This window comes from Musa acuminata, chromosome BXJ3-9 (assembly GCF_036884655.1).
Source record: "Musa acuminata AAA Group cultivar baxijiao chromosome BXJ3-9, Cavendish_Baxijiao_AAA, whole genome shotgun sequence".
Taxonomy (NCBI): domain Eukaryota; kingdom Viridiplantae; phylum Streptophyta; class Magnoliopsida; order Zingiberales; family Musaceae; genus Musa; species Musa acuminata.
Window position 1 is genome coordinate 8,448,342 of NC_088357.1, and position 14,650 is coordinate 8,462,991.

Genomic DNA, 14,650 nt, shown 5'->3' on the forward strand with positions numbered 1-14,650 from the left:
GTCACTTTGGCGTTTAAGAAAGGCAACATGCATTGGAATTTGGAGGCCATCGTGCTTTTGTCTCGTGCATCGAACTTCTCTCCTCCTTTTTGTCTTCCTCTCTGTGTTCTGCCTTTTTCACTTTTAACTGTTGCAATGTACAGCATGCATATTCTTCTTTTGAGCTCAGAGAGAGAGAGAGAGAGAGAGAGAGAGAGAGAGGTGTCTGACTCGATGATGAGCATGTGTTTTCAGAAGATGTCTGCGGTTTGCACATCAAGCTGAGAGCCCACCTCGCTCGTAGTTGCGGCCTTTTACTCGACGAGAAGTAAAAGGGGAATTAGCTTTCTTTTCCTTACTGTTCATGCATGTGACTGCTATCATGGATTGTCTGAGGTGCGGGACAAAAGAAGAGCCGAGCTAGTCGAGCGTCTGTTATCGTTCCCAGGTAACACATGACTCAGAACCTTGTAATGGTTACGTAGATCCAGCTCATGCAAGGCCAACATGATATGTACAAGGCGGAATCAGAGGAATAGCTCATAACTCGACTGTTGAGGAAGAACATTTAGAGGAAAATTTGCATCTTGACAGATGGATTTTGACTGTAACTCTTGACAGATGGCAGCCAAAAGTCTTGATGATCTCCAAGGTTGTAGAAGGAAAAAGTCATATTTTGGAGACCAAGTATAATGACATAGTTCTTATATGGCTATTACAGATCCATGCACCATTTCATCATCAATTCACACTGCATTTTCTTCATGACTAGTGTCTTTGCTGTCTTTAGGAGATACTGAAAACATTCCAGAAGCAACAGCGGGTATACTTGCAGCTACTTGACTAACGAGGACTTTCGAAAAGCAAGTGTAACAACATGAGATATCTTCATGCAAAATACAAAGTTACAACTAACCCAATTAACACTCTTGGAATGTACAATCATGACTAAGCAACATTTCAATGTTTAGCATACAGCTAAGTTACAAGATTTGAGCACCTAATTACAACTAATACCGGTATGAACAGCATAAAGAAAATGATGTAAGTCAGTATCACATGCCGTTCGGAAGCGAGAGAGCAGTGGCTCACGCTCACTGCCTTGTTTTGTCGGAAGTTAACAAATACAAAACCAGGTTTTTGCCTTGCAGCCCATGTCATCGCTGGCACGGTTATCTCACGTGTACCATCACTGTGGGTGTGATCACAGAAGTTATGGGTGTGAGCACTGAACACAATCCTGCAAAAGGCAAGTTACCAAGAACTGGTTTTCAACTTCCAAATGGTATACAAAATGTGTACAGAATGCAAAAATGATTAGATTGCATTCTAATTTGTTGAAGCTACTCTTGTTGAAAGGTCTGCCATCTAACTACCATCATGTTTCATGGTGCCTGTTACTGCCCTATTGATGTGAAATAAATTAACATTTATCCATCAGAAAATTGATATCTTACAGGAAGATATATTGGAGGCTTAAACAGGCTTTATGTGTGATGAGCAACGCAACCATGGTGACAAACTTTTCTTTCCCTCCTTGTATGAAAAATGATGTGGTGGGTTTTAATTCCAAGACAAGAGACTAACAGCATAACGACTAGATGGATTTTTAAAATAGTGCCCTGTTGGCGTATGGATGTGAAAAAAGTGGTTATGGATGCAAGCACAAAATTGCAGACTCTCTATTTGTGAAGGCTGCATCATAGAATTTAAATAAAGGCATATTGTAATTTCTTGATGTGATTCCGTTAATACATCAATAATTTGAGTCTATTTTTCTCCTAAACACAATCTAGATCACCGTGCATATTCCTGACATAAATGATGACAAAAAAAATTTATTAAAATTCAACCCGGTATAAGATGTTAGTCATATAATATGAGGCAATGGGATTCTGGGAAAAAAAATAACGACTGAGATACAAGATAATTATCCACAATAGTTGCCTTACCCAAATGGTCAAAGGTCTTAGAACATGTTCACGCGCATGCATATAAAGAAACCAAAATATGAAGTAATCATCTCTATTTCACCAACCTTGGCTTAAGAGCCTGAAAGATGTACTCAGTTGCATTAACAGGGAGAGTTTGGTCCAACTCATATGGGTCCATATCCTTGAAGTTACTGACAAAAGAAAGTAGGAAATGTGAGTATTGACAACAAACTCGAAGCAACCACATACATATCATTGCAAATCATAAATCTAAAATAAGGGAAGCTTCATGCAATTCAATCGTTATCATATCTTTTTTTTTCTTGATATAGAAGATCCAGATGCACATTCAGAAACCAAGACAAACTATAAGAAGCATCAACATTCTGAGGTGTGGTCAAATTTAGAGAACATGGAGTTCAGAAAGTAAAGGATATAAAAGAGTTAAAGGAAACATTACAATTAGAAGGTATTTGAGAAAAAGTCATGGACTGGAGCAAATGAGAACAAGAAATGAATTTGGCAAGCACCAAGTCACCCCAATCTTAGAACAAGATTAGCACTGCTTTTAGGTAGCAGACAAACAGTCACATTACAGTAGATCTGCGGATCCGATACTACGGTCTAACTTGTAACTACCTTTTCCTCAGAACATGTTCGTCCTCAAAGCAATAAAGCATGTTTGTTATCCATATCAAGTCTCTCTTTGGAAGTTGTTCTTAATGGTCTAAAATCAATGCCCAGAAGATATAATAATTTCTTCAGAAACTTTAATAACCAGAAACATCTTCTAAGTGATTAATCCCCTAAAAGAATCTTACGAACAAAAAAATAAATTATTCTTCCAGCTCACTCACTATTCATTCTTGAATAAAGGATATTTCACACTTAATGAAAGGAAGAAATCTTCCAATTGTAATAGCATCCAATTTCAACAGATATGAATACCTTGCACGCATTCATCCACCTTAGGAGCAAAAAGAACCATACGTTGGTAACATATCCTAAATCAAGTGACAGATTTAAGTGGCAATTGACTACCCATAGATTTATGTGGCAGTTGACTAACCATATCCTAAGATCTTTTTTTTTTTAAGGATTCTGAACCCAAAGCAGAACCACCAGTTACCACAAAAACAATTTACCAGTCATTCTCTGCCCTTTCATTTAAGGCTTCAAGGTCGAATAAAAAAATTGACTCTGAAATGATATCAACTACTACACCTGGAAAGTCTCCCTAACCCATCACACCTAATCACCATGACAACCCATATGACCAGAAAACTCAGCACTAGATTCGGACAAAATCCATAGTTTATAACATTCTGAGATCACTCAGACTTTATCTATCAGACTAACAAACTCTTGTCTTCCTTCTTCAACTTTGTCACTTGATAATCCCTAAATCAAGAACATAATCTCTAAATCGTACGAATGACCTTAATCACATAGCAAAGATTGAAGTCCCAAGGACATACATTACTTGCAAACCCCATGAAAAGTATATCTTCTAAACTACTCACATAAAAGTAAGGCCAGCACAAGTTTTTAGTTCTCCAACCCAAATGCACCATACTGGTGACCCAATTTTCAGTATCCAGATCATCGATCATATGCAACTCATTTAACTATGTAAAAGATAATTTGCTTCTCATGAATTCTAAAATTTTCATCACTGGACCTTAAAATGTAAAATAACTAAGCGACCACCTATGGATGATCATGCACAATAAGAAATATCAATTTATAAAAAGTTCAAATAAAATTGAAGGAACTTGCTTATCCACTCTTAACGCACTAGGATTTTAGTGAACAAAGTCAAGAGCCTCCGATCAACATGAGAAATAACAACATCACTGTCAGAATTCTGATTTTGAGATCCAATACAATAACAAAATCAGAAAAAAATGAGATTAAAGTACCTATCGTCATGCCTTGCTAATCCCTCAGCCATATGATGATAGATCCCTAGATCAACTTTTGTGTCCCCAATAATGTTTCTCTTTTTTCTGTAGAGAGGAAAGTGAAGCAACAGAACAGGACCAGAACCAGACTCCATGTGATTATCTCTCCAATCGAAGTTTTTGGAACCCTCTGTCCTCATAGTAGGCTCAGAAACTTTTTCTGCTGCTTCGTTCATTGGATTTCTTAAAGCAATGCTTTCTCTTTCTACAACCTTTTCGACACCGAAGCGTAAATCATTATTACCACAAAGCAAAGCAACGGCATTAAGGGAAACAAAACTGATATTGCCGATCTCAAATGCACTGCAACCAGATGAGCCTAATCCAGGTAAATTGCTTGAAACTTGATTTATAAATTGTTCATCTAACTCACTACACTTCCCAATATCTCTGTCCCCCAAAGCAATGTGAAGAGGAAGTCCACCAACCGGACCCAGAATCGTATGGAACTGCCGCAGAACTGTTAGCCACTTGCTACCCGTCAGCGCCCATCCTTTCGCAGAAATATCACCCAAAACAACAAGCATGTCCGGCTTAAGCCTCTCAAAGGATTTCTGTAGGACAGGCAGAATCCCAAAGTTCAAATTTTTGGTTTCAACTGGAATCAGAAGACTATAAAGTTCGAAACTTTGTTTCCATTGTGCAACCAAACAAGTAAAGATTCGAATTTCAACTACAGATCCCTAATTTCTTTCTACGGAATCCCTGAACTAGATATCAACAAACAGACGGCTTTGGATAGATCAGCGACCACGGTACAGGAAGCAATAATTACCCTAAAGAATTTGGATGTGAAGGAATCCCTAAAGAAGGTGTCGGCGTAGCTAGCATCTGATCCCAGCAACAGGAGATCCGCCACCATCATCACCTTCAGATCATCTGAGTGGGTAGCGCCCTCACCTCCTCGCCCGGATGCCACGCACGATGGCCCCGAGATCCTCTCTTCCACCGCAATCAAGACGGCGACCATGACAAGCGGCAGCACAGGTCTCAGTGACGCCATCTCCGTAATCGACGGATACAAGGCCTACGGATTGCCGAGAAAGCAATAGATGGGGTCCGGATGGAGGAGGAGGAGGGATTGGGAGGAATAGGGTTTTGGCCGCCATGGATAACCGATCTCCTCTATTTCCTTTCTCGGTAACGTAACAGGGATCATTTTGACCGCCAGTATGCAATTTACTGTGTCATTAGGCATGAGGTTGTTCTCGTCTTTTAAGAAGATCGGGATATATATATAAATATAAATATATATATATATATATATGTATATATGTATATGTATACATATATACATATATATACACACACATATATATACACATATATACATACATACATACATACATATGTATGTATGTATATATACATATATATATATATATATATAAATGTTACGTGAGAATTTTTTTAAACTAAAATTTTTAAAATACATGTTTATAATATTAATTTAAAAATATTTTTATAATATAACTAATAAAGTATTTAAAGTTTAATATGACTAGTAAAATATTTTTATAATTAGCTTCAAACGAAATCATTTTCAATCCATATTGTATAAATTTAAAGTTATAGATGTAATCATCAATATCTAATCTAACTTCTCTCAATTTAGAGGTAATAAATATATCGATACATTGTACATGTTTTTAGAGATGGTTTTATTTATAATCATCAAAATCCCTATCATGACTAGATAGAAACCAGGATCAATTACCAGAATGCTTCTATATTATTATATTCATATATATTAACATAGTATTAACAAGAGCTATAAGCATGTTTGTGACATCGTATGACCCCTCGACAACATAAATGAAGTCTCCTCCTCAGTAGAAACTGTGCCTTTGAGGTATCAAATCATCAGAAGGAATTCTGGAGTCCGCACCAAGACATGCCGTTCTGCATCTGTTGTTCATCTCTGCCTGCGCTGCAAACACGGCACAAACAGGTCGGTGGTCCGAGAACTTCGACTCCCCTCTCAAGTACTGCAGCTGTTCCATCCCATTTCCATGCCATAGTATCCGATCGCACCTGTGTGAGCATTCAGGAATTTAGACCAAGTTTTTATGTTGCTTTTGAATGAATGAGAGAGAGAGAGAGAGAGAGAGAGAGAGAGAGAGAGAGATTACCAAGCTGGTGTTCTTCGCTTCTTCTTGGATTTGACGGTCTCACCAGCGTAGATGTCGGAGTTCTGTGAGTATTTATAGGTTGGAGCAAATGAGATCTTCCCTTCCTTCCACCCATTGAACACCCTTCCTGCTTCTCTTTCTATCTTCAACTGTAATACAGAAAATCACACACCGTCTTCGGAAGAAGAAAGAGTAGATCAAGAGTTGATGGTTTACCTGATCCCTTTCCAGGAGAGAGTTCCAATCGTTGTTCCTGAGCAGAGATCTTGTCTCCTGATAGCTTAGTGCAACCCGGTAGTTCAGATCACCAAACCATATCACTCGACTTCCTCACACAAAGCAAATGTAAACATGGTGGAGTTAGATCTCGGAGAAGGCATGGTTTGGATTGAGGTTTGGAAGAGGAAGTTGTGCGTGAATCCATACTCGTGGTCTAAGATTCTTTCAGGAATCCGCCGACATGGAGACTTGCAGATCCTCGGGAACTGCGCGCTCTTGAGGATCTCGGCCACGTCAGAGTTCCTCTTCAGTTCGTCGCCTTCCTTCTCGCCTGACGCCAAGTGGCTGCAGACGAAGCAAAAACTCGTTCGGTGCAGCGACATGCTCATCGCAATGCATCCCTGAGAGCATCGGTCGCTCCTGTAAGCTACCTCGGTTGCCACTGGCAGAAATCAGAACGGAGATTTGGAGCTAACCTTGTTACCGAGACAGCCCATGATTCCCCTTCCGATGGTGGCCACCCTAAGGTGGCTGACGTGTTGCACGAGCTCCCTCCTGACCCAAACCGAGAGGAAGATGCCCACCATCTGCTTACTCGCGACGAGGCAGTAGTTCATGTTACCCTTTGCCTCGGAGCAAGCGAACTGCGGCGTCGCGGAATCCTCGTCGGAGGAGCTCGACTCGTCCCTGGTGATGAACTCCCTCAGCTGTCTCGTCCTTCGCCGGACGCAGGATGGCTCGGAGGTGCAATTGCACGTCTTCACTAGGGCGCCATCCATGCGATAATTCCTGCTGAGGACTTTGAGGGAGGGCCTTTGGAAGAAGAGAAGGCCGCTCGTGGACTTGGAGTCCTTGCCATGTTTCCCATCGTTGCTGGAATCGGAGTCGTCCGGCGAGCACTTGCCGTGCTTGTTGATGGCTTGGCTGATGAGGGCAAGCCATTTCGCCGCTGGCTCGTTGTCCTCGATCACTAACACATTGCCTGCATTTAAAGGAACTATTTCCTGAAACCTGCAAAGCAAATACGAATCAAAGAGGTCCACATCGATCATAGACTCTGCGGAGCTAATCGAGAGCAGAGGCAGCTGTCGTCGGATATATTTGATTGATGTCAAGAAAGCCAAGTTATGCAGCACAGATTCCTTACCCTAATACATAGATGTCATGCGATCCTTCTACCTGTAGAAAAGATTCGAGGTCGAGGTCATCGCTGGGTGGCTTTCCCCCCACGTTCCATGTGGCAACAAACATGCTGCATGAGGCAGACAATGAAAGGATCAGATCGATGAACACGACGCTAAAGGATGAAATGACTGCCACCCTACCGGAACTCCTGAACATGACGAAAAGCTTTTCTTCTGAGGCTTTCCAAACTACAAAGATTCAGACTCTCGATTCGCGAGCTCGAGTGCCTCTCTGAAGAGAAGTGGGGATTAGATTGAGTACTGCTCGTTCGGTCATCAATTTGCATGCAATGTAATGAGATGCTACGTAAATCACCTGAAAAGCTGACCGAGGATGCCTCCAAGAACGTCCTCCTTGCCACGTACGTCTTCTCAAGATCTATGCCCATAACCATGAATGATTCGATCAGATTAAAAGGAGAAAGGAAAAGAAAAAGGCAGAAGGGATTTCGATCGGCACCGAAAACAATCTCGGTTCCGGGGAATATGTCTTCCTCCGATCGTCTCTCGTTCTTGCCTTTTCTGCTGAAGATGTTCGACAAAATGGACTGGCAAACGGAGGAAAAGGGGTCAGAGAGGAAAGCAGGAAGTGGGGAATCGGGAAACATGGAGGTGGCGGGCACGAACCTTCTTCTTCTTCTCGTTCTTGAAGGAATCATCGGACGCATTGGACTTGGTCATGTCGTCGGAGGTATCGCAGCTTGACATCCAATTCAGAAGCTCACCTGGCGCCGATGATGGTATCTTATATGCGTGCAGTTAGGTCGGCGTCATCGCTTCGGTACTGGCGGAAGGGAATCGCCGGCGACGGGAATGGCGGTGGGTGGGAGGGGGAGGGGGGAGGAAGGGAAGGCAGAAGTTTGATGGCTGGGAGGGGATGTGGAGGTGGAAAGGGAAGCAAAGGCTTGAAATGGGAGGGGGAGGACAGAAGGTGGCTACTGGTTGGAGGGAGCTCCTACTTCTTCGTTTGCCGTTGGCTTTTGTTGAGGGTAAACGAAGCCTCGCGCCACCTCCCCGCCCCTAACAAAACGACAGCCAAGACACAGTCTTCTTCTTCTTCTCTCTCATCAATGATCTCGAGGATACCACCTGCAGGAGAAGAACATTAAGGATTCGGAAACGAAGGGAAATGATCTTTTTCTTTGATTGATTGGATAATGAAAGGAAACAGTTATTGATTGATTTAGGTTTGGAACAATATATTTGAAGTTATTTTTCGGTGATTGTTTGATGTAATCTACCATAATATTTAATTTGTTGAAAGGAACTCTATGAATGGGGATACCGGTATTGGTTATAATAATTGTTATCTCCATTTGTATATGCCTATTTTCTATATTAAAATTCCTAAGTCTTAAATATATGTTTTATATCTTTATGTTCTTTAATATTATTAAAAGTATTTGAAATTTTAAGAATATATAAGTTTTTTAGTCATGAGGATAAAGTGAAAAAGGTATATTATATTCATTACCCCCTTATTCCCGTCTCAATGTCATATACTCCTTTTAATATAATTAAAATATTTTTATATTTAAATATATATATATATATATATATTATTTTATCTTCTCATCCTCTTTTATTATTATTATTTGCTTATTTGTTTCTATTATAAATATTATACATTATATTGTTAAATAAGGTATTATGACGATAGGATTTGACCACGTCTAACAACTGTTCTTTTTGATCATTTGACTATATTTCAGTAAATTATTATACAATCATTTTTTTTTTTACCGGTTAATACCATAATAACGATCATGATATGACCCAAAGGGTTACAAAATATTTAAATCAAAATTAATGATAGTACATTCATCAAACTGTATTTCATTGACAATGATCAAAATGCATAGGTCAACAGATGAGGAATATGAGGAGAAAACATTCTGAATTCATCATCTTACGTGCAGCTCTTACATGGGCAGTAGTAACACAAGAACACCCCAATTCAAGAATACACACATCAAAATTGAACAAGTAGTACAATTTGCATCATCTTCTATGTTGTAGGAGCTAAGGGATGATAAAGGAGTGAAGGTTGAAGTTTATGCCATCTCCAACCAGGAAAAGCTCCTCAAGTATTGGTAGCAGAAGCCTGTGCAAACAAAACAGGGGCGCAAATTAAGATCGTAGTTTTTAGGGTGTGGTATCCAAATCAAGATAGAAGTTACAAGCTTACCAGTATTACTGGACCATTTCATCTAGCTTCTGTCTGTAAAGAGCCAAACTCTGCATTCAAAGGCAGCAGATTTATGTTACTCCCCACAAAGAAGAAGCATGAGAGGAGCAAATATAAGAGATGCAAAAGCATTCATAGAATTTATCGTAGAGTCGTTTTGCTGGACTATGGATAAAAAAAAGAAAAATGTTGTCATGTTGCATTATAAGATCAGATTTTGTTGATGAACTAATAGTCTAAATGAATAACAGAAAGACTAACAATCCATATCATCATCCACAGTGTTTTCAATATTTAGATGAGAACAGAAAATGAGTTGCTAATAATACAGTCAATTGTCTGTAATCTTACTCTTGATATGGATGATGAACTCATGGCAAAAGAAATTCATAATAAAGATTTGTTAAAAAGATCAAGTGTTAGGTTTTGAAGGATATCCACATGATAACTGATTTAAATGGATCCAACCAAGGAGGAACTCTTTTATGCTACCTACATCTAAGAATATTATGAATTGAAAGAGAAAAAACAAGCTTTCCTATGGATAGTGATGCTTGTCTCAAAGAAACAGAGGAGCTGACGAGCATGTATATCTGAAATGGCAATCCAGATATCCCTAATAGTGTGCAAAAAAATGTTTGATATAACATCGAAATACAGAATTATAAGAATCATTTAAGGTTCCATCTTCTTCTATTTTTTAGATGTCAAAAAACAAAGCCACCCTGTAACTCTTAAGCTTTCTGCTTCTACGCATGAAGACCTACATGTAGAGGTATCATAAAGCAAAGCAGCTAAATTTTTACCATGAAGATACAAAGAGATCATAATGAGGAAAGAGCAGAAATATGAACAGAAATAAAGTTGCATACTCTGGTATAAGCATAAACTCCAGCCTCAGAAGGACCAATTGGGCTTCCTCTTCCAATAAACTTTCCCTTTTTTAATATATAAAGAAGCATAGGAATGCCAGTTGAGAGTTCAAGGCTGATGACCTGAAGATAAAGCATTAACTTTAACCAGATACAGAAAACAGTTTAAGAAACAAAGCAGTATGCAGCCCATTTGCTCACCTCTTCAGAAGTCAATTTGTCCAGGCACATAATGATGTATCTCAGTGAGTTTCCATGGGCAGCAATCATCACATTTTCCCCAGACAAGAGTTGAGGTACAATCTATCATGAAATTGTTCTCAGTTGTTAGGAGCCTGAGGATGAGATACTATATACTCAATCCTAAATATGCTCACAGGACACTGTTATCAGGTAGATGTGTTAGGAGGGAAAGTTTTTTCAAGAAGATAGTTTAATTTTCTTAACTATGCAATCAAGGACTCAAAATTTATTGTACTGGAAATTTTCAGTGCCTTTATATTGCTCTGGCAAATTGACTTCCTATTTAAGGCTTCTATTAACTTGTAGGACAAAAACTATTTTTCCTCATTCATGTGAGGCATGTTAGGTGACAAGGAGCATAATTTATAACATTTTACATCTTATATGTCAAAGGTAATTAAACAAGATCAATCGCTTTAGTTAATTTTTTGAGCATTCAAGTACCATGTATGCAAGTAACAAAAAAAAAGGAATAAGATTTCCATGGATGACTGCAACTGAGAGCTGAAGACATCTTTGTTAAGAGAAAATACTACATTGGTAAAGAATAGCACCAACACCTTGAGGCCATCAAGGTCAAGAAGATAGGAACATGTCCAGCAGAACATAGCCAAGACCAGTGCATTGTCATGCATTTGCCAGTAATAGTTCAAATGCATAAGTCAAGTAAAACTTACTCATGAATAGCATATCTGTCTCAAAGATATACTTTGGTCTCGATTATCTTCTCAGAAAGTTAACAAGAAAGGAATTCAATTACGAACAAACCGCATTAAGAAGGTCATGATATGCCATATCAGCACCAAGATAAAAGCTTTATATCACAGGGTAAGAAATTATACTCAATTGCCTTGATTAATTCTTTTGAAATGAGTACTAACTACATGTAGCAACAGCTGAAGATTCTAACAATGAACTTAATCATTAAATAGTCATTACTTGTTCTCTGATATAAACCACAGCTCTATTGGCACACATCTCCAAGCTCTCACCATCTGGGGGAGGAATATCATAACTACGACGCCATTTAATAGCCTTCTCTTTTCCCAAGTGGGCAGTTGTTTCTTGCTTATTGAGACCTTACAATTCACCATACCTAGAGAAAACCAATGGGAAATGACACAAATTATGTGACATATTGGTTAGAGCCTAATTTTTAAACAAAATAAACATATTTACAAGTATGTGGTATCATTACATTCTTTCATTCAGTTGCCAAGCTGTTATCACAGGACTAGATTGTTCCTTGGTATCTTTGCTATATATCTGACTCCATTTCTGTGGTTGTTTTCCCTCATTGTGCATGATGATTGGAACCATAATCAATGTCGATGCGAAAGAAAAACACAAAGAAACAATTGTTCAGACTTCTTGGTAGTTTAGCATATTGCAACAGATGCTATGGATACTAAAGAAATCATTAGCATAATTAACAAGGGAAACAGATTGGAAGAAACAGAGACCTTTTTGCGGCGATGTTGGGTCATTGCAAGCATTGCAGTCATTTGGCCACGAATCAGTGACGATGTATAGATCATGTCAATTGGTATATTGCTTATTCTTTTACCAGCTTTGATTGCCTCCTCAACACCCTTTTGAGTCAATGGTACATTGGCACATCCTGTAAAGAGATTCTTCTCATTCCACAAAGACTCACCATGGATAATAAATAGCCTTAGCAGAATAAAAGAAAATTGAAGAATATGCAGCAGCACTCTAAAACTAGATTAAAATACATTCTCAATTACTCAGCTTCTCATTTTTGTTATGTGATAAACTTTTGCATAGCACTTGATATTTTCTGAGAATCACTAGAATTGCTGTTGGATGATATAGTAATTGGATCAGCAACTGAAGAATGTGAGCTCGATGCGCGAACCAAGCAGAATATGCTGCTCTCAGGGTAGTGGCTTCCTCTTGAAAGAAGTTGTATGTCCATGTCAAAGCCCTTAGATACCAATTCCAGAGAAAAGCTTCCAACTTTATCTTGCAAGCCAGTTCTAGGACTGTTCCCCTGGGCTTGGATCAATCCGAGGGCATGATGACATGCAGTTGAAGCCATTCTGATGTCCTTTACACAAAATTAAGAGCATAATCTTGTCAGTTACATGATTCATTATTACAGAAAGAGGAAGACTATGAGAAAATAACTTAGCTTGATGGTGCAATAACAAGAATCAAAGGGGTTCAAGAAGTCATCTTTATGAATTAGATTTCGGAGATCTAGCTAGCAAACATACTGTAGAAAAAAACAGCAAAAAACACATTGAAATTGCCTCGTAAATGCAAAGAGGAATTCCTAACAGAGCTATCTCAGAAAAGATCATTTTTTTTTCCGGTTCCGCGCATTTGGAAATGCATTTTACGAAGAAGAAAGCAGAAAATAAGATGTCATCTTATTCCGTCACACATGGAGCTGGATTTAGAGCCTCAGCAGCAGCAAGATCGCACCTAGAGTCCTCCAGAACCGAGGCGGTTCCAATGAAACCGAGGTCGAGAAAGACGACGAACGGACGGGTTTGCGCAGGAAATAAGAGGAAAAGAAGCGAAGAAATGGCCGAGGAATCAAAGCTTCTTGGAGAAGGCGATCAAAGATGGCGTGAATATGGAAATGCAAGCTTTAGTTTTCGGCCGACGAGCGAATGGTTAGGTGACGCAGTTCTATAAGGGCGATAACAATTTAAGTGGCGTCACCCAAACTTTGCGGAAGAGAGAGAGATAAAAGGAAAACGTTGGTGTTTTTTGGTGTTCGTTTTCCTTAATGGAGAAAAAGGAAAACGTTTTCAGTCCAGCTAACAGTTGGTAGGGACGAAACAAAAAGCAAAAACAAAGAACGAACCAAGAAACAAAAACAAAAAGGCCAAAACGGGCTTCATGGGCTTCTCCACGTGGATCTGCATCAGATGCAGAGAGTTGACCGAGTTGACCATGGTGGAGTTGCTTGTTTTGTGCTCTCATCACATGAACCGAAGAAAGATGCCTAATCACTCTACTCTCTCAAATCTAATTGGCATTTATAGCAGTCTTCTCTTAGAAACTGCTTGAGATCTTTATTTCTGATTTATCTTTATTTTGCGTGTGCTCAATATATATGAGAAATTTTATTTCCATCTCGGCAGACCTTAGGAATGCATCTACACCATTGCAGCTTATGATGTGATTCTTACATACTATCAAGTACATAAATTATTTATTAATATCAAAAATAATCAATGATCTATGTCACGGAGTTAATTCGATCTAATTTTTTTAAAAAAATTATCATGTATTAAGAATTGGATCAGTTCCCTCGTGATAAGTTCTTATGTCAATATTTTTTTTCCGAACAATTCTCTCATAATAAGTTTCTCGTGTTAATGCTTTCTTCGAACTATTTTCTCAAAGCAAGTTCCTTATGTCATGGATATCATATGCAAAATTAGTTAAAGATATATCGAGTGAAACTACTCTAATACTTTAAGTAGAAACTTAGATCGAGAACAACTCCTTATATACATACATACATACATATAATATTATGAAGATAAAAAAAAATATTTTTTCAATAAACTCCTATTGATGTCATAGTTTTAGCTCACTAAATTTCAAGACTAATAGCTAAAGTCTACAATAATATTTTCTCTTTTTTTTAAGCTTCAGTAGTGTTAGATGTAAATGATATGGTCAATCATGTGCTTAAAAGAATGGGGTGAGAAAGGGGGGTCTTACGGTAGGAATTCTGCTACGAAAGAGTTAGGTGGAGGTCTAATTGCATGCTTCCATTATCCTCCCCAGTACTCAAGCATAATGGTACCTGTTCATCCTTGAGGACTTATCAGTACTTGCCAGCTCAAAGAACAGTCAGCAAGCATGCAATATGATGCAAGTGAAGTCACATCTGTTGCAGTACCGCAGATGCTACCTGAGAAATCATTTCTTTTCTTGTCTGGTATCAT

At 38.8% G+C, this 14,650-nt stretch overlaps 2 protein-coding genes and 1 pseudogene across 2 annotated transcripts; all 3 read right to left on the reverse strand.

Moving 5' to 3' along the window:
- Positions 1-847: 847 nt before the first annotated feature.
- LOC135649823 (uncharacterized) lies at positions 848-5,052 on the reverse strand. Its single transcript, XM_065168674.1, has 4 exons — positions 4,653-5,052; positions 3,836-4,431; positions 2,018-2,104; positions 848-1,219 (listed from the first exon to the last, which is right to left on the reverse strand). Exons 1-4 carry the CDS (start codon positions 4,878-4,880, stop codon positions 958-960), a joined length of 1,173 nt encoding a protein of 390 aa, XP_065024746.1. The 5' UTR covers positions 4,881-5,052; the 3' UTR covers positions 848-957.
- A 538-nt stretch (positions 5,053-5,590) lies between these two features.
- Positions 5,591-8,449, reverse strand: LOC103998113 (type I inositol polyphosphate 5-phosphatase 5-like). Its single transcript, XM_065166993.1, has 9 exons — positions 7,873-8,449; positions 7,729-7,791; positions 7,554-7,644; positions 7,376-7,480; positions 6,705-7,239; positions 6,436-6,629; positions 6,226-6,334; positions 6,010-6,158; positions 5,591-5,911 (listed from the first exon to the last, which is right to left on the reverse strand). Exons 1-9 carry the CDS (start codon positions 8,078-8,080, stop codon positions 5,707-5,709), a joined length of 1,659 nt encoding a protein of 552 aa, XP_065023065.1. The 5' UTR covers positions 8,081-8,449; the 3' UTR covers positions 5,591-5,706.
- An 825-nt stretch (positions 8,450-9,274) lies between these two features.
- Positions 9,275-13,384, reverse strand: LOC103997823 (2,3-bisphosphoglycerate-dependent phosphoglycerate mutase 1-like; annotated as a pseudogene).
- Between the last annotated feature and the right edge of the window lie 1,266 nt (positions 13,385-14,650).